General features: G+C 23.2%; 9 protein-coding genes across 9 annotated transcripts, besides 2 other annotated features; 5 read left to right on the top strand and 4 right to left on the bottom strand.

Annotated features, from left to right (window-relative positions):
• Positions 1-514, bottom strand: EHI_120650 (uncharacterized protein; the record flags this gene model as incomplete). The annotated part of the gene is made up of 1 exon (XM_001914002.1): positions 1-514. A coding segment is annotated over one exon (514 nt), but the record flags the coding sequence as incomplete, so codon positions are not given.
• Positions 515-983: 469 nt separating this feature from the next.
• Positions 984-5,033, top strand: EHI_120640 (DNA topoisomerase II, putative; the record flags this gene model as incomplete). Its single annotated transcript, XM_646880.1, has 1 exon — positions 984-5,033. The coding sequence occupies one exon, from the start codon at positions 984-986 to the stop codon at positions 5,031-5,033; it is 4,050 nt and encodes a 1,349-aa protein (XP_651972.1).
• Positions 5,034-5,138: 105 nt separating this feature from the next.
• On the top strand, positions 5,139-12,803 carry EHI_120630 (uncharacterized protein; the record flags this gene model as incomplete). The annotated part of the gene is made up of 2 exons (XM_646881.1): positions 5,139-5,471; positions 5,562-12,803. 2 exons carry the CDS (start codon positions 5,139-5,141, stop codon positions 12,801-12,803), a joined length of 7,575 nt encoding a protein of 2,524 aa, XP_651973.1.
• A 538-nt stretch (positions 12,804-13,341) lies between these two features.
• EHI_120620 (uncharacterized protein) lies at positions 13,342-14,274 on the bottom strand (the record flags this gene model as incomplete). The annotated part of the gene is made up of 1 exon (XM_646882.1): positions 13,342-14,274. One exon carries the CDS (start codon positions 14,272-14,274, stop codon positions 13,342-13,344), a length of 933 nt encoding a protein of 310 aa, XP_651974.1.
• Positions 14,275-14,544: 270 nt separating this feature from the next.
• Positions 14,545-15,453, bottom strand: EHI_120610 (metal dependent hydrolase, putative; the record flags this gene model as incomplete). Its single annotated transcript, XM_646883.1, has 1 exon — positions 14,545-15,453. One exon carries the CDS (start codon positions 15,451-15,453, stop codon positions 14,545-14,547), a length of 909 nt encoding a protein of 302 aa, XP_651975.1.
• Positions 15,454-16,282: 829 nt separating this feature from the next.
• Positions 16,283-17,256, top strand: EHI_120600 (uncharacterized protein; the record flags this gene model as incomplete). The annotated part of the gene is made up of 1 exon (XM_646884.2): positions 16,283-17,256. One exon carries the CDS (start codon positions 16,283-16,285, stop codon positions 17,225-17,227), a length of 945 nt encoding a protein of 314 aa, XP_651976.1. The 3' UTR covers positions 17,228-17,256.
• A 513-nt stretch (positions 17,257-17,769) lies between these two features.
• EHI_120590 (uncharacterized protein) lies at positions 17,770-20,067 on the bottom strand (the record flags this gene model as incomplete). Its single annotated transcript, XM_646885.1, has 1 exon — positions 17,770-20,067. The coding sequence occupies one exon, from the start codon at positions 20,065-20,067 to the stop codon at positions 17,770-17,772; it is 2,298 nt and encodes a 765-aa protein (XP_651977.1).
• Positions 20,068-20,623: 556 nt separating this feature from the next.
• Positions 20,624-20,906: a repeat region.
• Positions 20,907-21,182: 276 nt separating this feature from the next.
• Positions 21,183-21,665, top strand: EHI_120580 (uncharacterized protein; the record flags this gene model as incomplete). Its single annotated transcript, XM_646886.1, has 1 exon — positions 21,183-21,665. One exon carries the CDS (start codon positions 21,183-21,185, stop codon positions 21,663-21,665), a length of 483 nt encoding a protein of 160 aa, XP_651978.1.
• A 105-nt stretch (positions 21,666-21,770) lies between these two features.
• Positions 21,771-21,886: a repeat region.
• An 812-nt stretch (positions 21,887-22,698) lies between these two features.
• EHI_120570 (uncharacterized protein) lies at positions 22,699-23,766 on the top strand (the record flags this gene model as incomplete). Its single annotated transcript, XM_646887.1, has 1 exon — positions 22,699-23,766. One exon carries the CDS (start codon positions 22,699-22,701, stop codon positions 23,764-23,766), a length of 1,068 nt encoding a protein of 355 aa, XP_651979.1.
• Positions 23,767-25,092: the final 1,326 nt, after the last annotated feature.

Here is a 25,092-nt window from a genome sequence, read left to right as displayed (position 1 = left end):
AATATTCATTTGCATCATTTTTACTTTCATAATAACATGTACATAAATAATGATATTGACTATATACAATAGCCTCTAATCCTTCTTCATGTTCTAAAAGTGTTGTTAATTTATCAATTTCATCACGTGCTCCATTGTTGTCTTTTAATAACAATTTATAATATCCAATTATTGAATAACATAAACATCGTGCTCCAAGATCACTTTCAACATCACCCATAATACTATTAACTAATTCAATGGCTTTAGAATAATCTTTAAATCCTTTACAAACAGAAATAACAATTTGAGTTAATTTAATTGGATTAATTTTCTTTTGTATGTCACGAATAAATAATTCATAAAAATCACTAATTACTCCAATTGTTTGTAAAAATCTATCATTAACAAATTTTTCACTTTCTTCTGTTAATTGGAAATATAATTTCTTTTCTTTTTCTTCTTGAAGTGTTTTACATTGTTCTGTATAATCAGGATATTTTTGTATTAAATTCTCAAAGAACATTTGACTCATCTCTTCTCTTTCTTTTCTTTTTCAAGTTTCTCTTTCATTTTCTTTTCTTTTTACTATTCTCTTCTAATATTTTATTATTACTTTTTTACTCCTCTCTTGAAGTTTTATTTTTTATTTCTTTAAAAACAAATAAATTATTTATATTTCTGTATTAAAAACATAAATTTAAAATATTGTTAAAAATAAAAAACAAAAATTAAACAAACGATAAAAAAATAAAAAAAAAAAAAAAAGAAATAATAAACCCTCAACAAACGTAAAAAGAGAAAAACTTTAAAAAAGTTAAATACTAATAATAAAAATATTGTTTAGATAATTTTTTTTTTGTCTTTAACAGTTTTGACTATGTTTCAGCTTAAAAATTGGTAAAAATTAGAACGTTTAAAATGAAAGAAATAAAAAGCAAGAATTGAGAAAATGGATGAAAAATAGAAAGGGTTGAAAAAAAAAAACTCAATATAATAAATATATGAGCAAAGAGAAAGAAAAACTTGAAGATATTTATGTAAAGCTTTCACATAAAGAACAAATTTTAACCAGACCTGATACTTATATTGGAAGTGTAGAACGAAATGATGAACAGGTGTGGATATATGAAGAACCATCTGAACAATATAGTGAAGGAAGAATGATTCAAAAAGTTATTTCATTAGCACCTGGACTTTTTAAAATTTATGATGAAATTCTTGTTAATGCAAGTGATAATTTCCAAAGAGATCCTAAAATGACTACTATTAAAGTTACTATTGAAGGTAATTCAATAACAGTTTATAATAATGGGAAAGGTATTCCAATTGAAATTCATAAAAAGGAACATATTTATATTCCTGAATTAATTTTTGGACATCTTTTAACATCCTCAAATTATAAAGATGATGATAAAAAAGTGACTGGTGGAAGAAATGGTTATGGAGCAAAGTTAGCTAATATTTTTTCTACTAAATTTTCAATAGAAACTTGTGATGGAAAAAAAATTTATAAACAAACATGGAAAAACAATATGTCAGATAAAGAAGAACCAGAAATTGAAAGTGTTAAAAAAGTAGAAGAATATACAAAAGTTACTTTTACTCCAGACTATAAAAGATTCCAAATGAAAGGAATGGAAGATGATGCTAGAATGTTATTAATAAGAAGAGCATATGATATTGCAGGATGTAATCCAGGTAAAAGGATATGGATTAATGGTAAAAAAGTTTGTTTTAAAAATTTTGCAGAATATGCTCGAATGTATGTTGGTGATGAACCAATAGTTTCTGAGAAAGCTGGAGAAAGATGGGATATTTGTGTATGTGCAAGTAAAGGTGAACCTATGCAAATATCATTTGTAAATTCTATTAATACATCACATGGAGGAACTCATGTAGACTATGTTACAGGATTAATGACTAAATATCTTGCTGAAAAGATGAAAAAGTTAAATAAGAAAGGTGCTGAGATTAAACCATTTCAAATCAAAAATCATCTTTTTGTATTTGTCAATTCATTAATAGAAAATCCTGCATTTGATTCTCAAACAAAAGAAACTTTAAAAACACAAGTTAATAAATTTGGATCAAAACCATCGTTAAGTGATAAATTTTTCAAAGAATTAGGGAAATTATCTGTTGTTGACGATATTCTTGCATGGGCTATTAAGAAAGGTGAAATGGATTTAAATAAGTCTGGAGGAAAGAAAACAGCTAGAATTACTGGAATTCCAAAATTAGATGATGCTAATAAAGCTGGAACTAAAGAAGGAAATTTATGTACATTAATTCTTACAGAAGGAGATTCAGCTAAGACTTTAGCCGTATCAGGATTATCTGTTGTAGGAAGAGATTATTATGGAGTATTTCCATTAAGAGGAAAACCATTAAATGCTAGAGAAATAGCACCATCAAAAGTAAAAGAGAATCATGAATTTGAAAATATTGCAAAAATTATGGGACTTAGATATGGTAAAGTTTATACTTCAATTGATGAATTAAGATATGGTAGTGTTATGATAATGGCAGATCAAGATTTTGATGGTTCACATATTAAAGGTTTACTTATCAATTATTTCCATACTTTTTGGCCTTCATTATTAAAAATTGATAATTTCTTAGTTGAATTTATTACACCAATTGTCAAAGTTAAACGTGGGAAACAAGAAATTTCATTCTTTACATTACCACAATTTAATGAATGGAAAGATGCAAGAATTCAAGAAGGTCAATTAAAAAAATGGGAAATTAAATATTACAAGGGTCTTGGTACTTCAAAAGACTCTGATGCTAAAGCATATTTCAGTGATCTTGATACACATAAAATTAAGTTTGCATATGATGGAGCTGGTTCAGATGAAGTAATAGATTTAGCATTTAATAGAAAAAGAGCAGATGATCGTAAAGAGTGGTTAAAAGGATATGATCCAAATACATATCTTGATCAAGATGTTGATAGTATTAGTTATGAAGATTTTGTTCATAAAGAATTAATATTATTCTCATATGATGATTGTGAAAGGTCTATTCCTTCTGTTGTAGATGGATTAAAACCATCACAAAGAAAAGTGTTATGGACATGTTTAGAAAAAAATATTATGAAAGAATTAAAAGTATCACAATTATCTGGACTTGTTTCTGAAAAGTCATCATATCATCATGGAGAAGTATCTCTTCAAGCTACCATTGTTAATATGGCACAAAACTTTTGTGGATCAAATAATGTTAATTGGTTATTACCATCTGGTCAATTTGGTTCAAGATTAGGAGGAGGCAAAGATCAAGCAGCAGCAAGATATATTTATACACGATTATCAAGTATTAGTAGATATTTATGTCCTAAAGATGATGACCAAATATTAGAATATCTTATTGATGAAGATAGAAGAATTGAACCAAAATATTATTTCCCTATTATTCCTACAGTATTAGTTAATGGAGCTGATGGTATTGGAACAGGATGGAGTACTGCCGTTTCAAATTATAATCCTCTTGATCTTGTAGATAATTGTAGAAGATATTTAAATGGAGAGGAATTTAAAGAAATGAAGCCATGGTTTAGAGGATGGACAGGACAATTAAGAAAGAATAAAGATGGAAGTGGTTATGATTGTTATGGAAAATGGAGAAGATTATCTGAAGATAAAATTGAAATTACTGAATTACCTATTCAAATATGGACTGATTCATATAAACAACATTTAGAAAAGTGTATTGAAGCAAAGATTGTAAAAGGATATTCAGAATATCATATGGTTAATACAGTGCATTTTGTTATTGATTTAGTCCAACCAATGAGTGATGAAGATATTTGGACTAATTTAAAATTAGTTAGTAGTGTTAAGACAACAAATATGCATTTATTCAATTCTGAATATAAAATCACTAAATATCATACTGTTCTTGACATTTTATCAGAGTTTTGTGATGTTAGAATGAAAGGTTATGAAGAAAGAAAGAAAGCTATTATTGAAAGTATGGAAAGACAATTAATGATATTATCAAATAAAGCAAGGTTCATTAAAATGGTTATTGAAGGAGAATTAATTGTTAACAACAGAAAGAAAAATGAGTTATATAAGGATTTAATTAAATTTGGATTTGACCAAATAAGAGACCCCAAAAAAGCAAATAAATCAAAACCTATTGGTGAATCTGAAGATGATGAAATAAAAGAAGAAGAGGAAGATGATGAAGTTGGTGGATATGATTATTTGTTGAGTATGAAGATTTGGACATTAACATATGAAAAAGCAAAGAAATTGATGGAAGATTGTGATGACTTAAAGACACAAATTGATACAATTAAAACAACACCAGTAAAAGATATGTGGTTGAAAGATTTAGATGCATTTGTAAAAAAATATCCACAATGGTTAGAAGAAGAAGATATTTTGTTAAAGAAAGGAGACAAAAGTACAAAAAGAGTTATTATGGGAAAGAAAGGAAAATCAACTAAAAAAACAAGTAGAAAAGTAGCATTAACAACTTCTATAATGGATAAAAGTCCTAGTGAATTAGCTAAAAAATATAAAGGAAGATTAGAAGATTATGAATGGAAAACAATGCCAGATGAAAATACTGAGATTAAGAAAAAAACAATTAAAAAAGTTACTACAACACGAAAACGAAAAGATGAAGATTCAAGTATGAGTGGTGATGAAAAAGTAAAAAGAAAAAGAACAACGAAAAAATCAACAACTAAGAAAACTACGAAAAAAAGAACAACTAAAGCTTCAAAAGAAGAAGAAAATGATACTGTTGATACTCCTGCTAAAACATCAAGAAAAAAGAAGACTAAGAAAGTGACTGTTAAAGAAGAAGATGATGATGAAAGTGATTCAGTTTTTATTGATGATGATGAAAATGATAATGGATCAGTAGAAGAAATACAAAGTGATTCTACTGATGAAGAAATGAGTGAAGAAGATGAAGAAATGTTTGAAGAAGATGAAGAAGATGAAGATCCAAAACCAAAAAGAAAAACAAGGTCATCAAAAAAAGAAAAGAGTGATGACAGTTTCATTGTTGATGATGATGAAATATGGTAAATTGAATTTATTCAGGAAAATTTTATCTTATAAAAAAAAACAAATAAAGAAAAAAAAAGAAAAAAATAACAAAAAAAAAAGAAATCTCAATATTATAGTTTAAGGATGGTTACATTACTTGAAAAATATGGGTTTAAACCAACACATGAAGCTAATGTTGAAATTTCTCATAGAAGAGGAAAAAGTTCAATTGATCAAAGCACAAGAAAAAATGAAGCGAAGTCAGAATTTAAAAAACTTGATTATGATGATTTAGAAGAAATAGATTTTTTCCAAATAAGGAAATTCTTTGAAAGTCATTCGTTGTTTTATTCTGATGAACAAATTAAAAAAATATTAAAAAAAAATTTAATTACAGGAGAGCGATTAAATTTATTAGATTTTCAACAATTTTATGAAGATATAAAAGCTAATTATTTTAATACACCACAAGAATTTGTTTGTTTTATTAATTAATTAAATTAAACAAAAATTGAATAGATATAAAAAAATAATGGTAATAATAACAATAATAATACTTATGAATAGAAAACAACTCCAGTCAAATGGTGTGATATTTTTGAAACACAATTAAAAGAAGACGGAGTACCAAATAATTGCACTAATTACACTAATGGTGATTTAACAATACAACATAATATTAAACCTATGAATTGTACAGTTACAACACAAAATATTATTTCAGAAAAAGAAATAATTGGAGCAGAACAACAATTATATTTAGGAATGTTATTAAATTCAACTACAGAAGTTTGTTTATTAAATAATAAAGTTGAAATTCCTAAACAACAAGTAACACAAACTACTCAATCAGATGTTGAACTAAATGATGAACCAGATACTAAATTATTAAGAAAACAAGCTATAATTGATATTAGAACAGTAAAAGGGAATTTATATGAAAATTATAGTAATGACAGTCATAAATCAAATTCTATTGAAAAAGTTATTAATTTGACTAATCCAAATGATGGAGGAATTACATTTGTTATGCAAATTGAAGCAAGATCTTTAGTTCAGTATGAACCATTTTTTGGAGAATTTGCAATTTATGAAGTAATAAATGAAGGAGAAAGTATAGTTAAAGTAACAGAGAATTATTTTGTTGATTTAAATACAGAAGATAATAAAAGAATTGTAAGACAAATTGAAAAAGAAGATTATGAAGGTACTACATGTTGTAAATTTTTAGTTAAATTAAAAGGAATTGAGTCAAAAGAAAGAAAGTTTTATGGAGTAATGTATTTTTATAAAATGGCAGAACAAGACATTGAAGACGCTAAAACATTGTATAAAGATAAAACAGAAAAAAAAGAATTTGAAAAAGAAAGAAAAGAAAATGAAAATAAAGAAACAGAAATAAAAGAAAATACCAACAGTAATAATGATGATGATGGAATTAAAAAAGAAGATAAAATTGATATTGAAGAAATTAAAAAAGAAAGAAAGAAAAAATTAGAAAAAAGAAAAGAACAAATATTTAATAAAAGTGTTTATAAATTTTATAAACAACATATTTTTACAGGAATTACTGAATTAAAAAGTGAAGAAAGAGGATATCCTCTTTGGATGTATAAAGAAAATATTCATAATGACAATGATTTATTAAAATTAATTGATAAAATATGTGGAGGAAAAGTTAGACCAATTGGAATTAAAACATGGGAATTAAGAGTAATGAAAATTCAAGATACAAGTGCATATAGAGTATTTGATCCAAGTGGGTTTGAATATAAAAAAAATCCAACAAGTGGAAGTATAAATACATATATTAAACAATTAGAAGATTTTACACAATTTAATACAAATCAAATGTTTTTTACAGACTTTGTAAATAATATATATATTTATCCTAAAGAATTAACTATTCAACATGAAAAAAAGAAATGTAGTTATATTATTCATTGTTATATTAGAAAAGAAGATACTAAATTTCATAGAGAAGATACTTATCTTCCTTTATTTTATTCAGAATCAAGTATTAAACCTATATTTTTAAGAAAAGCAAGTACAAGTGTTTCTGTTAATGCAAAAAATGATACATTCTTAGATGAAATTAAAGCAAAATTACCAATTGTTTTAACTCCACAACACCATTTATTATTTGTTATTCAAGAAGTATTATTAACTAATGAACAAAATCTTCCAATGGAAAAAATGGTAATTAATTCATATTTTGCTTTTCTTCCATTTATTCAAATGGGTAGAATTATTCAAAGTGGTGAACAAACAATTCCAGTTTATAATGGTCTTCCTTATGAAAATTATATTACAACTAAACCAACTGAAACAGGAGATAAAACAAAAACAATGACATTAACATTTAATTTAAGAGTTGTATCAAATATTTATACACAAAGTTCAAATGTTCATAGATTAATAAGTTCTATTCATACAAATTATAAATCATCAAAAAGTATTGAAAATGCATTTACAGAAATACGTGAAGATATTGATAAAAATCATAAATTTGATATGGATTTAACACATACATTACCAATATTAGTTGATCTTATTCTTGGGTTATTTAAAAATGATAATATTGATAAAAATCCTATTTCAAGTCCAAGAAGTATTATTAATTCACCATTACAAAGAAGAATATCTTCAAATTCTTTAATAAAAGAAAATGAACAAGAAAGTGGAAATGCATTTAAATATTTAATATTACTTTCTCATTTATTTGTATGTGATGAATTTAATAATCCAAAAAGAGTACCATTTGAATTATATACAAAATTTTATTTAGAAAATAAACCAAATAAACCTGCTATATTTTTACCTTTAACTACTTCATTAACTAAATTCTTTTCTAATTATCTTAATGCAAAAAAAATTGGTAAATTAGATGGAGTATTTGAATTAAAATATCTTGAAACTACATTAGAAATGCTTCCAGTATTTCTTAAAATGATAGAAAAAAGTTTATTTATTTATTTAGATGCTGCAAAATTATTATATCAATATGATAAAATTCAAAATGATGAAAAGTTTTGTGTTCCTTTTAATAATCAATTAAAAGTATTCTTTAAATGTTTTGCTCAATATTTAAGACAACGTGTTGCTTCAAGAGCAACAACTTATATTTATAGTAGTAATAATGCTATTGCACAATTTTTATTAATGTTAATAAGAGGATATTCAAGAAAAACAGCTATGGAATGTTTAGATATTTATATTTCTACTTTATGTTGTGTTGAAGATTCTGAAACTGAAACAATATTTCTTTCTCATGAAAAAGTATCAAAAAAAAGTGTAATTAGTTCTAAATTAGATGCTCAGTCTTTAAAAAATTGGAAAAACGTTCAAATTTTAAAAGTTGATGTTTTAAAACATTTATCTCAATTTACTTATTTCTATGAATGCAATGCACCAAGAATTACATCAGTTATTCATATTAGTGATTATTATACTACTGCATTTTCTCATCATTTTTTAGCAGCATATATTCAAAGACAATATCTTCAAATGTTAAGAACAAATGATTGTGTTTGTAGATTAGCATTATATTCTATGATTGGAGATGCTGTTAAATTAGATTTAGATCCAAGACATCAACAACCACATGAAAAAGCAGCAATTTCAGAATTTTATGTATTTTTTATTGATTATATTATTGTTCATGCAGAACAAATTATTAAATTTTGGAGAATTGAATTAGATGATGATCTTAGTAAAGATGATTCTGAAGATGATACTCTTGATCAAACAGATTCTGAAGATGATAGTAATACACCTTTTCTTACTCCAGTTATGACACCTCAAAATTCTTCTTCTAGACTTACAACTCTTCCACAATCATTTACTGCTCCACCACTTCAATTAGCAGCAAGAACATCACATTCATTATCAAAAGGAGTTATTAATACTAAAAAAATACAAAAAAGTATAGATTTAAATGAAATAAGACATTTTTATTTATATCTACTCTGGATTTTAAAAAATATGGATTTAAGAACATTAATTAATTTAATTAATAAAGACTCACCTGAACGTATTGCTAATTTATTAAAAATTCTTCAAGTAGCATTAAAATATATTGGAGATTTAAATTTTGATGTAGAACCATTATTTAGAAATATAAATGAAATGCAAAAAGATGCAAGACAAGTTGTATTTAATGTAATTTGTTCAGAAACAAGTAATTCAAATATATCAATATTAAGTAATCTTCATGATGTTTCAGAATCATATGATTCATCAGTCCTTGAAGATAGAGGAATGAGTAATAGTAATGTTGTAGACAGTGCGTTATTAGTTATATTAGAAATAATTATGCATTGTTTTAATAAAAGATTTTTATCATCAGGAAATGAAGTTATGAGTGAATTAACAAAATTAATAATTTCATCATTTACAGTAACTTCAGCACCAACATTTTTTAAATATTTTATGGCGTTTATTAGAAAAATTGTAATAGAAAATTCAGATTATTTATTTGTTCAAAACCCAACATTTTGTTATGATTTAATTAATGGTATTATTGGATTATGTGGTAGTTCATCACCATCAACAAGAAAGAATGCTACATCTGTATTATATCTTTTTGTTAAAAGTAATTTTGAAAGAGATGAAAATGTTAATTGTGTTAAAATTCATATTACTAGTTCATTAGCATCAAGAAAACTTCTTCCAGAAGAAGAAAGTAATGTACAATCATCAATTGCCAAATTAAAACAATGGATTTCATTAGATTTTGCAGAAGATATTATTACTAAAGTTAAAGAAAAAGAAATTAATCAAAATGAAGATCGATATGATATTTATCGAAGAAAAGTAATAGAAAAAAGAATTGAATTATTAAAACTTATTGAAAATCAAAAGTCTATTAATGAAGGTATTTGGAGATCAATGAGAAGAGTTGTTATTTATCTTGAAGAAAGATGGAGTATTGATATGACATCAGATATTGAAGAAACACTTGAAAGAATTAAAAATGAAATTGGAATACGAGTTAAAAATGAAGAAAAAGCAGAAGTATTAAGAACATGTATTGATTATCAATTAAATGATTTCTTAGATATTATTAAAACAATTCTTGGAAGATTAATGATAGAAAAAAGAAGAGATGAATTTGTTGTTATAAAACAACAATGTTTAAATAAACTTCAAAAAGTATTAAAAGAAATAAAAGACACATATTTTAAATTTAGATTAATTCAAGTTGATTTTCCTATTAAACAAGAAGATGTAGAAAAAATTGTTGATAGTGTTATTGAATTATATGAAATTAGAAATGATACATTAGATAGTGAAATTAATGCAAAAACACAAACACAAAAAAATACTAAAGAATTTGAAGAATTACAACAAAAAGATAGAACATTAATATGGGAAGAATATTGTAAAGTATTTGAACATCTTGAAGAGAAGAATGAAGTAAATAATAATAAGAATGTTGGTGAAAATTTAGAAGAAATTGGTAATGGACTTGGTGTATTAGAAAAGCTTATTAAAGAAAAAAAAGAACAAATGAGAAAAGAAGATGAAAGAAAAAATGGAATTAATGTATGGGAAGTATTATATAAACAATGGGAAACAATTTTACCAAAAACCATTAATCTTTTTAATCAATTAATTGAATTACAAAAGAGTATTGTTGAATATGAAAAAAGTCATATTGAAATTACAAGACATAGTCATGAACAATTAGCTTCTGCAGAAGAACTTATTAAAGTTTATGAATGGTGTCTTGGAGTAGATGAAATTAAAACATATGAAATGGGAGGAGATATAAATAAAATCATTGAAAGAGCAGAAGAATTAATAAAACAAATACCAGTTATTGAGAAATCAATGCAATATGTTACTGAAAAATATACAAAAGATAGAGAAAGTTATAGATCAATAAAATTAATTATGGCACCATTAAAAAAAGGGAAAGGAATATTTGATCAAGTAATAAATAAAGAAACTATTTTACAAGATGAAGCATTACTTGGAGAAAAATTATTTGGAGAATTATATAGAAGAGCAGCAAATATGGGATCATGGAAACAAGTGTTAATTAAAAATTATAGCAGAATTCAAGTTATTCAAAAAGAAGAAAGAAGTAAAAATGAAAAAAGAAATGAATATTCTAAATATGTTAAAGTAATTGTTAAAGCAATACAAAAAGGACAAATAACTAAAGAATTATTAACAGTTGCAGAAAAAGCAAAAGAATTATCACAAGGAGATGATGATATTCAAAAATTATGTGAAGTAAATGATTTAAAATTAATTCAAGAATATAGTATGAAAGATGAAACATTTGCATTATCAATTGGTCTTAAAAGAGAAACAGAAAAAGATAGTACAATTAAAACTTTTAAAGAAAAATTTATTGATGAAATTGGATTATTAGAACAATATGTTAAAATGATTTTAGATGATCTTAGAAGTCTTAGAGAAATGCTTAAAGAACAAAGTGCAGAATTAATTAATGAAAAATATCTTTCTATTGCAGAAAAATATAAAGAAAGTTTAGAATTACATCTTACATGGTATGAGAAATTAATTGTTAATCAAGAAAAAAGAGATAATTTTGTTGAAGCAGGAGTTGCATGTGTTCATATTATTAATTCAGTTTATAATGTACTTAGAAAAAATAATATTATTAAAATCGATTTAAATATTGATTGTCTTAAAGAAATTACTGTTGATTTCTTTAATGTATTTAATTCTAGTTATTTAAATAATTCTAGATTTTTAAATCAAAGGTTCTTATTAAAAATGGTAATTCAAGCCGCTGATGCATTTAAAAAACAAAATTTACAACATTATGCTATTACTTTATTTAATTTTATTATTCCTTATTGTGCTTCAACTCATGATTTTAAAGCATTATCTGCATGTCACTCAAGTGTTACAGAATTGTATCAACAAATTATTGAATTAAATACTTATGTTGGATTCTTTTATAGAGTATCATTTTATGGTCAAGCATTTACAAATATTTTTGAACAACAAAGTGATGCTTCAGTAAATACTAATAATAAAACACAGAATTTATTTGAATATGTTTATAGAAGTTCATTAAGATCAGGTGAATTTGTTGAATTTATGAAAAATTCATATAAACGAACACCAAGATTAATTTTATTAACAAAAAGCCTTTCTAACTTAGAACAATTAAATAAAGATGATAATTATATTTTTGTATCTTCTGTTTCTCCATGTACAGAAGAAAAAAAGATTATTGATAAATTTATTTCAACAAATACATTTGCAAGTGAAATATCATTTACTCTTGACGGTGCTAAATTAGATGAATTATCTAAAGTTTGTAAAAAAAGAACAATTATGACAACAAAGAAAAACCTCCCTTCTGTTCTTGAAAGAGAACCTATTATTTTTACAGAAGAAGTTATTCTTACTCCTATTCTTTCTTGTATGGATGATATTGAAAAACAAATTGAAAAAGTGGCTTTGATTATTGAAAATCCTAATTCTATTGCTAATAAAATTCCTCAACTTCAAAGATTATTAATGGGTATTCTTTGTGCTAATGTTAATGGTGGTTTATTTGCTATTTGTAATACTTTCTTTAGTGAAGAAAATATTAATAAATATTCTGCTGAAGATGTTGATAATTTATATACAATGGTTATGAGATTAGTTGATCTTTGTAAAACTGGACTTGCAATTCATAAATCTTCAATGAAATTGGAATTCGCTAACTTACAAAATGTTATGGAACTTGGTCTTGTTTCTATTGAAAAAGCTCTCAGAGAAAGTGGAATGATTGTTGATGCTTATGTAAGACCAATTACAGAAGAAGAAAAATAATTAAATTCATTTTTTTAATGTTTGTTTTTTATTACAATAACATAAGAGTTATTGTCTTATTTCTTTTTAAACTTATTATCAAACAATTATAAATTACAAATTATTTTTTCTTTGTTTTGATTTCAATTAATACCGAAACAAGCAGTTATTCTGAATTTCAATTTATTAGTTAATGTTATTAATTAATGTTCTTTATCTCTTCGTTTTTCATTCTTTTCATATAATGAATTTATTATGATAGAAGAGAAATAAATTTCTTCAATAATAACATTCTCTTATTTCTTTGATATTTTTTTTACTCTAAAGATACTTCTCAAAAACTATTTTGTATCACTTATAAAATAATTTTTTCTAAAAACAAAAAAATAATGTAAATAATAAAGTAATTAGATAACAATTTATAACAGTTAATAAAGATAAAAACAATTGTTATACAAAATTACTAAAATACTGAAATTACAACAACAAAAAAAAGAATTAAATAAATCATTGAAATAACAAACTAAAAAGAAAGATATACTTTTTTTTAGGATGGATATTACATTTTACCTAAACCAATAAACTGAAAACGAGGATATCGGTGTTTAACAAAAGAAAACATTATATTAAGACCATCTTTTTTTCTTTGTTTTTCTAATTCAATAATACATTTATTAAACTTTGCAATATGAATTCTTTGCCATCTTGCTTTTTCATCATAAGTAGAATTTAAACAATGAATTCCTGCTTGATTACAATATTCTTGAAATAAAACTTTCGATGATATACTTGGATATTTATTAATAAGTACTACTTCTTTTTTATTTTCAATAAATGACTTAAATATCTCAACAAATAAATCATATTGAACTTCAAAAATAAATATTGGAGTAATTTTAACTACTTTATTAGTAGTAATTTTATACTTCTCATCTTTTGGAATTTCATTTAAAAAAATTAGAACTTTTTTATAAATTTCATCAGTCATTGGTTCTGTAACTTTTCCTAATGAATTAGATATTTCTTTTTTAGTAAATATTGGCATAAATAAATATGTATTTTTTATATTTATTGGTTTTGATATTGTTTCAGAAAAAAAAGAATGTGTAAAATTCAATTTTTTTTCATCAAATGGATATTCTTGTGGATATTCTTGTTGAATAAATATGTTTGGTTGTTTTTTTAAATTTGTTTTTATTTCAGTTAATATTTCTAATTTTTCTTTATCATTTAATTGTTTATCATTTTCTAATTGATTTAATTTATTCTCTAAATATCTTTTTTTATATTCTAATTGTGCATATTTTTTAGTTTCTTGTTGAACCACTTCACTGAGAATATTATTTTTCATCTCCATTTCTTTAATTAATGTTTTATTTATTTCTTTTTCATTGAGAAGATGAAGAGTTTCATCTTTTAATACCTTTAATTCTTTTTCATTAATTAACATCTGAATATACTCTTCAACAGTGATAGTAACTTTTTGTGACATGTTAATAAAACAAACTAATTCTAGATGCTCTAAAATTATTAGAACATTTAACTTCTTTTCATTTTCCTTTCTTTTTAAAATAGATACTTAAAAATGGTTGCATGATTTGAAGAAATCTATACAACAAAAATAATCTTCAGACTAACTTCCAATTTTAAAATATTTTATTAAAAAATTTTATTAAAAAATTAAAAAACAAAAAATTTGCGATAAATTCCATTAATATAATACTCTTTAAATAACAAAAAACTTTAAACTGTTTTAATTCAATTATTGTTGAATCTTTTTTGCAATAGATAATGCATTTTCTACTGTTTTTAAATCTTCACAAACAATTTCAGTTCCTGTTCTATCACAACAAATAACTCCATTTCCAATAATCTTTTTTAATTCATATCCATACATTCCTCTCCATTCTTTAGGCCAAGAAAAGGTAGGATTTAATCTATCATTTACAATTCTTCCAATAAATTTATTATTTTCTTTTTTTACAATTACTAATGTACTTTTATTTAATGATGCCATTTCACATAAACTTACCCAATCAGCTTTTTGATCATCAATAAAAACAATTTCTTCTTTAAAATATGTTGCAGGATATTTTTTTACTGTTGGTCTCCAATTTATTAATAATCTATAAAATGATTTAACTAATTCTAATTTACATATTGTAAGTCCAATTTCAAATCCTCCTCTTAAATCATTTAAATTACCAATAATATTTTTTAATGAACCCATCCCTTCAATATAATTTTGTTTTTGTCCTCTTGGACATCCATTATCTTCTGCATCAATTGAAACAAAATAAAAAAAATACCACTTATCCATAAACCATTTGATTTCTTCTTCATCTTCAAATGTTGTATGTGGTCCTTTACATAATTTTATTATAATTTCACGTCCATAATATTTATATATTAATCCTGCTGATGAAAATAATGTAGGTGATCCTTCCCATCGTTCATTAAATCCTTGTTGGTGATGGTCAAATAAATGACGTTCTACATTAAATTCTTTTCCAACATCAACAACTACATCACATTCTTTTAATTTTTCATTATCTCTTGTTCTTCTAATTTTACTTCCCATAAATTCTTTTGTAAGTAACAGAATAACACATGAAGTAAGTTCGTCACAATGAAAAATACCATCGTGTGTTCCTATTAATTTAGACTTCATTATATTTATAAGTTTATTTTATTTTGTTATTCATTTAAACAATTTTTTTTTTTTTGAAATATAAAACATAAATTTTTTTTTTCTTTTGTGATTTTACATTGTTTATGTTTATCTCTTCTTCTACTTCAATTAGTTGTATTTAAAATCATTAATACACTTAATAAATATTTCGTATTACTATTACTAATGCAATATTACCAAGAAAAAGTATGTGCTTCCTTTTTATACTCTTTTACTCTATTTAATTAGAAAAAAACATTAACTTTACCAATATTTCTAACTTCTTCAACACTTAAAAATTAAAATACATAAAAAGAGAAGTTTTTATGTCTTAAAAACACTTAAAACAAATAATAATGATAGTCTTATTGAACAATAATAAAATTAATAAAAAGAATAATAAAATATTAAGAAAGAAAATACTATTCCTTAAAGTCAAGAAAATAAAGTGTTGAACAATAACATCCCAAATCCTGAAAAAGGTGATGATAAATTTATTGAACCAATTTTTCAGAAAATCTCTTTTAATTAAAATTTTATTAATAATATTAATTATAAAATATTTTAAAAATAAATATTCTAACTTTAATTTACAATTATAAATTTCTTACAATAAGAAAAAAAATATAATAAGTAGTAAATTATAAGGAAACAATAAAATAAAAAAAAATTATAAAATGAAAATATCACAAAAAGAAGTCAGATATAGAAGTTCTACATGTGCCGATAAGATAAAAATACCACTCTGTAGAATGGTTCATCTCTGAGTGAGATTTAAATAAGGTTATATAAAAAGAGGTTTGTATTAACCTAAGAAAATTATATTATTATGTTTTTTGCTTTAATAGCCCTCTCTTGTATATGCTCTGCTTTTACATATGACGAAGAAGACTTGTTAGCATTTGATGATTATCTTGATTATCTTGATGAGTTTGTTGATATGGAAGAGGATTGGTCTCTTGGAGGAATCCAAGAAGGATTTAATAAGCTTGTTAATAAAGCAAACGATAAAATTGATTATTACCAGAAAAAAGGAAATGAATTTCTTAATAAAGCTAACCAAAAAATTGATAAAGCTCAAAAGACTGTTAATAACTTTATTGACAAAGGACAAAAAGTTACTGATAAACTTCAAAGTGGATTTAATAAAGTTATGAACGTTGGAAAAGGAGTTGTTGGTATTTTTAATAAAGACGCCGCTAAAAAAATGGATGATTTCCAAAAGAAAACTAATAAAGTTGTTGATAATGCTCAAAGTAAAGTTGCTGCTGCTCAAAAGAAAGCAAATAATGTAATTGATAAAACTCAAAAAACAGTGAAAGAAGTTCAAACTAAAGTAAATAAAGGACTTGATAAAGGACAAGCAATAAGTAGAAAAGTTCAAACTAAAACTAATAAGGCAATAAATGCTGTTGGTGGTGTTGCTAAAAAAGTTGGAAAGTTTTCTGATAAACTTGGAAAAACAGCAGATAAAGTAGCTAATTTTGCTGGTAAATTTGCTGGAAAAGAAGGAAAATTTGGAAAATTTGCATCTGCTATACAAAAAGGAGCAAGTGGAGTTTCTAAAACTGCAAAAAAAGTTAGTCAATTTAGTGACAAACTCAGTGATACAAAAGGTAATAAATCAAGAAGTCATAGCCATAGCAGTAGTTCTAGAAAAGGAAGATCATCAGGAAGTTCAAAACCTAAAGCACCAAGAAGACAAAGTTCAAAACCTAAAGCACCAAGAAGACAAAGTTCAAAAAGAAGTACTGGAACTAAAGGAAAGAAATAAAATTTATTAACTAACTCACATTCAACGTTAATTTTTTAGTATTTCATTAATTTTCTTTAAAATTAATAAAGGAGAGAGTTATATAATAAATTAAAATAATTTAAAATACTACTTTCGAAAAAAATTACTCTTTTTTTTAAGTTGTTTTTTGTGTTAATATTTTAAATTTAGATATTTTAAATTCAAAATTTTTGTTTCATAGGAAATTGTAGTTTTTCATTTTATTAAAATAATTATTTCTAATAATAAGTTTTATATTAAATATTATTTAGTTTATTAAATTTTCAAATTATCTTACGAATCAAATACTATAATATAATAAAGTATATTTGATAATAATAAATTCAATAATGTATTAATTTAGATAAATAAGTCAATTATTTTAATGTTTTATTCCTTTATTTATTTTTTTGTTTTTAAGTATAAATGACGGTAATAAAAAAAAAAATAATTAATTGTATTATGATATCAATTATTTACAACTATTTAGTTATTCATATTACTTTTTAATTAAAAGAATTTTGTTTAATTAAAGAAAAAAATTATTGAATTAATGAGTATTGAGAACCAGAATGACGTTTTCTGTAAATAATGACTGAAACTACCACAATAATTAATAATAGTAAAATCAATACCCCTCCAACAGAACATCCAATAATAATGTATAACATAGTTTTATCATTTGTTGAATTACTTGAAGAAGAGGAAGTTTGTTGAGAAGAACTTTCTTCTGATGATTGTGATTGTTGAGAAGAGCTATCTTCTGGTGGTTGTGGTTCTGGTTGTTGAGAAGAGCTATTCTCTGATGATTCTGATTGTTGAGAAGAACTATTCTCTGATGATTCTGATTGTTGAGAAGAGTCAGTAGATTCATCCTTAGCCTCACAGGTATCAACAATACATTTTTGGTTATAAAAATCAAATTTATATCCCTTGTCACAATAAGCAGCAACACATTGATTACTCCATTTACCATCATCACCACATTTAAATCCTCCATGTGCATGTTCCATAGATATTTGTTGGTCACATTCTTTTGAATATTTAACTAATCTTTTATTATTTGGATTACATTCATTTTGATACTTAGCATGAATGTCTTTTGCTTTGGCTATAAATTGTCCAAGTTTATTATCAAAGAATTTATATAAGTTAATTCTTTCATCAACTGGATGAATTAAAAATTCTCTTGGAATTGTTTGATTAAATGAATAGTCCCAGGCAAATGTTTCTATGAATGAAATTCTCATTTCACCATTAATACTTTTTAAATTATCAGCTTCAGGAATCTGAAGTTCATTTTGTGTTACAACTGCTGTTGGTGAATTACCAGCATCAAACTCTTCAATTTTTCCATTTGGATCTCCTTCATAACCAACAACAATAGCATTACCTTGTTCTACCATTGCTTTTGTTAATACACTACAAGCAGAATAACAAAATCCATCAGTCATAATAATAATATCTGTTGGATCTCTTGGATGTTTTTCTAATGTATTTTTAATTAAATCCATTGAATGAAGAATTGATTCTTGAGTACGTTTATGTTCTACTGTTCCATAATAAGTGATTTTTGGTGAGTTATACCATTCTCCTAATTCAGTTGAGTTAGGATCAGAGCTGTTAAATCTTTCTTGACAATTTTCTGGGTTTTGAAGATAACTACCATATCCATATTTGATACATCCTTCTGTTCCTTTTGAAATTCTCACCGACCCAATCATATCAGAATCTCCTTGTGGGGCAAATGTATCTTGTACACTGGAAACAAGATCACCAGACCCTCCTCCATTCATTGGAAGAATTATAGTAATTGGATATTCATTATTATCAAATGAACTAATACAAGTATTCATAACTTCACCAAAATTCATAACTTCTTCAACAGGATAGAATGTTTTTAATATCATAACATTCATCATCATATCTTTATCAATTTTACAAGCCAAGTTACCATCTAATGATTGATAATCATACAATCCTGGATTATTTCTCATTGGATTATCAACAAAATCATCAATAGTTATAATAGCATCATTATAACCATTTCTTTTAGCATTAATTCTTTTTTGTTTTTCTTTACTTAATGTTTCTAAAGGAATATAAAGAATATTATAATTGATAGTTACTGTTTGATTATTAGAATAAGTAATTTTGATTGGTTCTTCTAAAACACTTTTATCCATTACAGTTCTTCTCAATTCAATAAAACTCATTGTCTCTAATGCATAAGTAAATCTGCCATGAGGTGTTTTAAGAAATGTTTGTTCAGAAGCAAATTTTTTAATAAAGTCAATTGGAGACATATCATTGATACTTGTAACAGGAATATTAACATTGTCAATAATAGTTTGTGGAATTTGAGAGTCAAATGTTTCATAATTTGGATTTTTATAAAGAACAACTTCATTATCAACAATATCTGGTATAAATGGTAATACAGCATACATAAAATCATAATAATAATGGTTGTCTTTATTAGATGATAGTCTAAATGAAAGGTGATAGTCATGAGCATCATTTACTATTGACTGAATCTCTTGCATAAATTTATATAAAGACGTCTCTTCTAATGAAAGGTTTTTAAGTCGTTCATCAATATCAACTGTAGTATAAAACTCTGTATTAAATGAAGGTTGTGGTGGTGATTTTAAAATGTCTTTATAAACATATGTCTCAAATAAAACTTGAAGGGTTTTTTGAACATACTGTGTAAATGTATTATTAATTTTAACTGACTCAATACATTCAAAAGCATCACTAACGCTATACATTTTGTTTGGTAATAATTCGTTGCATTGAAGAGCTGATGTAAGTGTAATAAGTAAGAGAAGTAACATAATAAGAATTAAATAAAAGAGTTTAGATTTTTCAAATAGATTAGATTTTTCTTTTAAATTAAATTCAAATAATAAAATTAATAATATATGTATTATTATTTTTTTTTTAATTTGTTAGTTTTTGACATTTCTTAAAAATTAACTGAACTTGTTTTGAAAAATAAATATTTCTTCTTATCTCACAAAAGTAATTTAGAATATTTTTTCTTTCTTTTTTATTGTTATGATTTGTTATTTGGTAAATATAGATAGTTATTAACTAATTTTTATTTTATGTATTTTTTTTTGAGTTAATTTGAATTTCGTAATAGGTTATTTTTCTCAAATATTAAAAATAAAATAATTCTATATCCTTCTCATTCTTATTTTTTGCACATTTTTTTCATATAAAACTTCTTTTCAATTATTGAAAGCTCAATATCAGGTATTATTAGAGAATTTTATTTGTTGTAATATACAAAATAGTACTAATTATTAAACAAATTTAGAAATATACATTGAATATTCTCAAATCTAATGGTATAAATGATTGTATTAATAATAAAATAAACTAGATAAATAATATAATAATAATAATGAAAGATCCATTCATCATAAAATAAGAAGAAAAAAATGATGTTGTTTAAAAATAAAACAAGAAGTTAAAAATAAAAATAAGAAGTTTGAGAAGAGAATAGTATAAAACAAATAAAGAAAAAGCAAATGATTTACTCATATTTCAAGAAGAAAATTAAAGAATAAGTTAAACAATAAATTATTCTTTTTAAAAACAGCAAATGGATGGTGTTAGTCTTTGCTGGGCAAGGAAGAATGGATGAAAATTCTATTAACACTTAATTCCGAAATTGTTATTTTATTATTTTTATTTAACTTCTAAATAAAATTTTGTAATTTAACGTATATTAAAGATATAGTTTGTCATTTTTTTTACGCCAATGAAAGGGTTGAGCAAAAAATCATTCTGGCAATAAATGATTTTTGGAAAACTATTTAGCCAACATGTTTTTTTTATAAATAATGGAATTCTGTATTTTTCTTGGCATCTATTAAAAAAGTTATTTTTTTTAACGCCATCTCAGTGATTTAAAAAGGAAAAATTTGAACTCTTTTTTATTATGTTCTTATTTTTGAAAGTTGCTGCTATATTATTTGGAGTTGTGATTCAAATGAGTTGTTTAGATATGTTCCATTGCCATGAAACTCATAAGGGGTATCAGAATCATGAAACCACTGTTAGTGATTATTTGGAAGAGATATTATACATTCCAAAAGATATGCTTAGAATTATTCAAAAAGGTATTGACAAAGAATTTTCAGATATGCTTAAATCCTTTATAAAAACAAGTAAGGTCCTTCGAGAAATAAAGAAAATATTGAGTGTTATCAAGAGTATTATTGTTCTAGTAACTAATCTATCAGATGTATGTATTATTATAATACACTTGACTATGAATGTTGATGGTCCACAGATAAAATTATTAGAGAATAGACTTATTAGTATTAAAAATAGAGTAAATAAGTTTAAGGCATTATGGATGAAAAAAAGAACGATGAAAAAGATTATACAAAAATTGTCTCCTCCTATTTTAAAGGATTAAGAAATTAATTGAAATTATTATTTATTAAAATTTTTATTTACAGTGATATAAACTTAACTCTAAACTCTTTTATTTATTTTCTACAATATTAATTATATGGAAAACGATAAATAATACGAAACATCATACAAATAATATAAAAATAAATAACAAAAGAGAAATTCATATCAATCAGAAATATAAATGATAGAAGAATGAATGAAAATAAATATTATTTATATTATAATAACAATTATATGATATGAGTTATTTCATTCATTGTTTCATTCATTTTCATCATAATTACTTTATCATTAATTCAAATAGAATTAAACAATATCATAATAAAAACAAATATCAAACTAAAATACAAAGAAGATAAAATAAATATCAAAATAAATAACAAATTCAAATAAGAAATAAATAAGATAATAGAAATAGTGAATGTAATTAAATTAAATTAATAATGAATGAATTATAAATTACAAATGATAAATAAAATTAAAAAAAAAGAGAAATAACATTATAATGAAATATTTCATGTAATATCATTAATAATTTAATATAAAATGAATTAATATGAATATTATATGTATTAAATTACAATTAAAGTCAAATATGATATTACATTAATTTATATTAATAAATTTCAATCATATAATGTTTTATATAAGAAATAATTAAAATAAATTAAAAAATGAGATTTCTAAAATTGAAGTGATTGAAATAAAGAAAGATAGAAATAAATACATTACATTCACTGTTTTATTCATTTCTTTGTTATTCACATTATCAATTTATTGTTATATTTATTAATTGAATATTTATCATTTGTAATATTTCATTTCTATGATATTTTATTTAATCATTTTCATCAAATAAATAATAAATAATAATAAATGATAATTTATTGAGGTATAAATAATTTGTTATTAATAATTTATATTAAAAAATAAAAAGAAGAAAAATTGAATGACGGTTATCTTAAAAATAAATTTAAGTTCAAACTAAAAATAAAAAAAGAACTAATAAATAATAAAATAATAAAGAAAGAATGCAATTAGGATATAATGAAATAATGATTGTCTCAAAGTATTTTGATGATATTAATGATTTTATTAATTTAGAAATTGGAGTTAAAAGATTTCAAGGAAATATGGAACGATTTCATTTTAATCCAATTCCATTGAATCAATATTCAAGAAAATTGTTTCCTAATATTGAAACATTTCATATTTATAATATATATGATGAAGTGTTTGAAGATGGAAGAATATTTAAATATGTAATATGGTATAAAGTAGATTATTCAAGATATTTAGAAGAGAAAGAAGAAATGAATGAATATAAAAATATTGAATATACACAAGAAGATAGAAAGAAATATGGAAATACAATACCAAATGAAGTTACATCACTTGGATATTGGTGTTTTAGCCTCTGTGATGATATTCAAGAAATTGAAATACCAACGAGTGTAACCGAAATAAGAAGTTATTGTTTTGAAAGATGTTCATCATTACAAACAATTACTATACCAACAAATGTTAGTAAAATAGGAGATAGTTGTTTTTATAAATGTTCATCATTACAAACAATTACTATACCAACAAATGTTAGTAAAATAAGAGAATGTTGTTTTTATGGATGTTCATCATTAACAACAATTAATATACCACCAAGTGTAACTAAAATAGGAAATAGATGTTTTGAAGAATGTTATTCATTAACATCAATTAATATAGAAGATGTGAAATATATAAGTGAAAAAAGAATATTTATGAATGAACCAGTGTTAATTAGTATTAAAATACTAGAAAATTTAACAATAATAAATGGAAAGAATATTGAAAAGAAAGATATTAATGAATTTATTATTCCATCATCAATCACTAAATTAGGAGATTATTGTTTTGAATATTGTTATTCATTACAAACAATTAATATACCAACAAGTGTAAGTAAAATAGGAGACTATTGTTTTAAAGAATGTACATCATTAACATCAATTAATATACCATCATCAATTACATCATTTGGAAAGGGATGTTTTTATCATTGTAGATGTGAAGAAGAATTAAAGAAGAATAAAACAATACCAGAATATTGCTTTGAAGAATAATAAAGAAGAAATAAAGAAAGAAGATAATTGAATTATTAAAGAATAAAAATAAATTTCATTTTATAATTTAAATGATAAGAAATACATCATAAACAAATTAATTGATAATAAAATAAAGAATGAAATATCAAATGAATGAAATATAATAAAATCATTCATCATTTATTTAATTATTAATATGTTATGTTTATTCATTTTTAATTTATTTTATTTTATTTGATTGTTTCAATGTGTTGAATTGATATTTCATCTCTTATTAAATGATATTTCATTCTTTATATTTGTTTTGTAATAATTTTATTCTTTATTTTTATTCTTCTGTTTTTTATTTCTTTCTGATTTATTTTAAACATTATTCCATGTCATTTCATACTTTTCTTTATCAAAGAAAAAGCAAATAATTGAAAAAGAAGAGAAAGATATAAAAGAATAAAAAGAAAGTAAGAAGTAGAAGAAAATGAAGAAAGAATAAAAGTAGAATAGAGAATATAAAAAGAAGATAAAGAGTAATAAAATAGAATAGATAATAAAAGATGAAAAGAAAGAAGAAATAAAAAGTGTATTTTTTATTGTAAAAATTAGAAATATGAAATAAAAGTGTCTAATTTAATGATGTATAATGATTAATATTATTTTATTGATGAAAAATATTTTACTCTTTTTTATGTTTATTATTTATATGTATAACTTCATCATGATGTTTATTATATAATCAATCATATGTGTTATGTTATTATAACATATAATAAGTGATAAAATATAAATGAAAATGATATGAATATATGATATAGAATATAAAAACAAAAGAATAATAAGAATAAATGATAAATAAAAGGAGAAATGATAATCAATGATATAATAATAAATAAAAAGTATAAAAGATAAAATTAATATTAATATAAAACAAAAGAGAATAAATATAAAATGAAAATAGATATAAATGATAATAATATAAAAGATGATAAAGATGAATAAACAAATAAATCTAAATATAAAAGAATAACAATAAGAAATTCTAAATAATATAAACATAAAAAACATAAAATAAGAATAATATAATAATATATAGATAATAAGAATAACACAATGATATAAATAATATAAACAGAGAAATAAATATAAAAAGATATAAATATATAAAAATACGATAGATAAATAAATAACATATAAATAAAATAATAAAAAGAATAAAAATAAATATGATTCATCAAATCTTCTATTTCATTAATATTTCATACAAAATGACTACAATTGATAATAAAATATAAACATAAATATATATATATTCTGTATTTATCATATTTTTTATTTATTTTTATTTTTATT

This window comes from Entamoeba histolytica, genomic scaffold, assembly GCF_000208925.1.
Source record: "Entamoeba histolytica HM-1:IMSS scf_1104750518137 genomic scaffold, whole genome shotgun sequence".
Taxonomy (NCBI): domain Eukaryota; phylum Evosea; order Mastigamoebida; family Endamoebidae; genus Entamoeba; species Entamoeba histolytica.
The sequence above is the reverse complement of the archived record's forward strand: the minus strand, read 5'-3'. Positions and strand labels throughout refer to the sequence as shown.